At 45.5% G+C, this 1,617-nt stretch overlaps 1 protein-coding gene across 1 annotated transcript in view; it reads right to left on the bottom strand.

Moving 5' to 3' along the window:
* Window positions 1-1,360: 1,360 nt before the first annotated feature.
* Window positions 1,361-1,617, bottom strand: part of LOC106011162 (ubiquitin carboxyl-terminal hydrolase 30) — a gene marked incomplete at both ends in the record, with an annotated part of 3,310 nt that continues 3,053 nt past the window's right edge. The window contains 1 exon segment of the mRNA XM_013079806.1: window positions 1,361-1,554. Coding sequence (XP_012935260.1) covers window positions 1,361-1,554 — 194 coding nt within the window.

The raw sequence follows: 1,617 nt of genomic DNA, 5'->3' as shown, positions 1-1,617 counted from the left end.
TTGTTGTTGGGCAGGATAAAATGGGACAGGTAGATGGGGAGTGATAATGGAGAGGGATAATGGAAGGAGAAACATATGTGAGAAAAGTAACCACTACATGAGAAGAAAGAAAGAGTGGAGAAATAGCAACAAAACCACCTCTTATTTTTTTGCTGAACTGCAGTTTTCCACTGGCACAACCACAGCACACATATCTTAAGTTTTAGTAAGAGTATTACGGAACTTGCAACACAATAAGGTCATCTAAGTACCGAAGAATAGATTGCATGTAACAAGAGAGTAACATACACAAAAAAGGAGGGGAGATAAGTATGACAGATGTTTGATAGGAAAGAAGGAGCAAACCACACCAGAGCACCCGCCAACCACCGACGAACACAGAACACATTTTTGGGTATGAAAAAAAACAAACCAAAATCACTTGGTTGTCGGCGCAAGCAAGACAGACAGACAGAAGAGATATCAAAGAAGGAGGACCTACATGTGGCACTTGACAATCATCCATTAGCAATGGATAAATGATGAGCATTTCATACAGAGAGGTGAACTTTTCTTCTAATCCAGTATTGTTATTATCTATCCAGATACTTTTCTTCCATGAACATCTTATTTCTGACCCCTGCCAGCCCCAGGTGCATTGCTTCAACATCTCAACTTACACCCCCACCCTTCCCCGTCTCTAAAATAAAAGTTTTAGTTTTGATAAGAGTTTTGATACAGCACTTTCAACACAATAAGTGTTGAAGATTAGAAATATTACACAAGACAGCAACCATCATATGAAAAAAGGAGGAGAGATCAGGACAACACATGTTTGATAGGAAAGAAAGAACAAACCACACCAGAGCACCCGTCAACCACCGACCGATTTATTATTCAGTCTGTTTCCTGTACCATACCAAAAACGGCGGTGCCTACGAAGACTCGCCTCACCCACCTGAGCATCTGCAGCGTGAGGTCTGGCCCGAAGATTAGAGGCGTTACAAGAGATTAACAAACTTAACAAAGAAGGAGGGGGGAAATAAACACGACAGATGTTCGAAATGAAAGAAGTAGAAGAAGCAAACCACATCAGAGAAGCCACCAACCATCGACTCGCAACACAAAAATGCTGATCTGTTTTCTGCACCAAAAATGGCGGTGCCTAAGAAGACTTGCCACGCCTACCTGAGCATCTGCAGCGTGAGGTCTGCCCCGAAGATTAGAGGTGTTACAAGAGATTAACAAAACACAACAAAGAAGGAGGGGAGATAAAGACGATAGATGTTCGATAGGAAAGAAGAAGAAGAAGCACATCAGAGCACCCGCCAACCATCGACTCCCAAAAACGGCTGTGCCTAAGAAGACTCGCCCTACCTACCTGAGCATCTGCAGCGTGAGGTCAGCCCCACCCAGCAGGCCGCTGACGTCCCCGCCTGCCTTGTTCTGATTGGAGAAGAGGTACTGGTCCATCTGTAGGTTCTCTGGGAAGGACACGTGGTCGTAGCGCTTGACCGGTGCCCCATTGTCCAGCCATTGGGTCCGCTGTAGGTGGACACATAGCACCTGGGGCAGCTGGAATAGAGAGGGGGGGGGAGGGGTGTGTGAGGGAAGGAGAGGTGAGGGATGACAGATGAA

Source organism: Aplysia californica, unplaced genomic scaffold (genome assembly GCF_000002075.1).
Source record: "Aplysia californica isolate F4 #8 unplaced genomic scaffold, AplCal3.0 scaffold00064, whole genome shotgun sequence".
Lineage (NCBI taxonomy): Eukaryota > Metazoa > Mollusca > Gastropoda > Aplysiida > Aplysiidae > Aplysia > Aplysia californica.
Note: the sequence above shows the minus strand (reverse complement) of the source record. Positions and strands in the feature narration are given on the sequence as shown.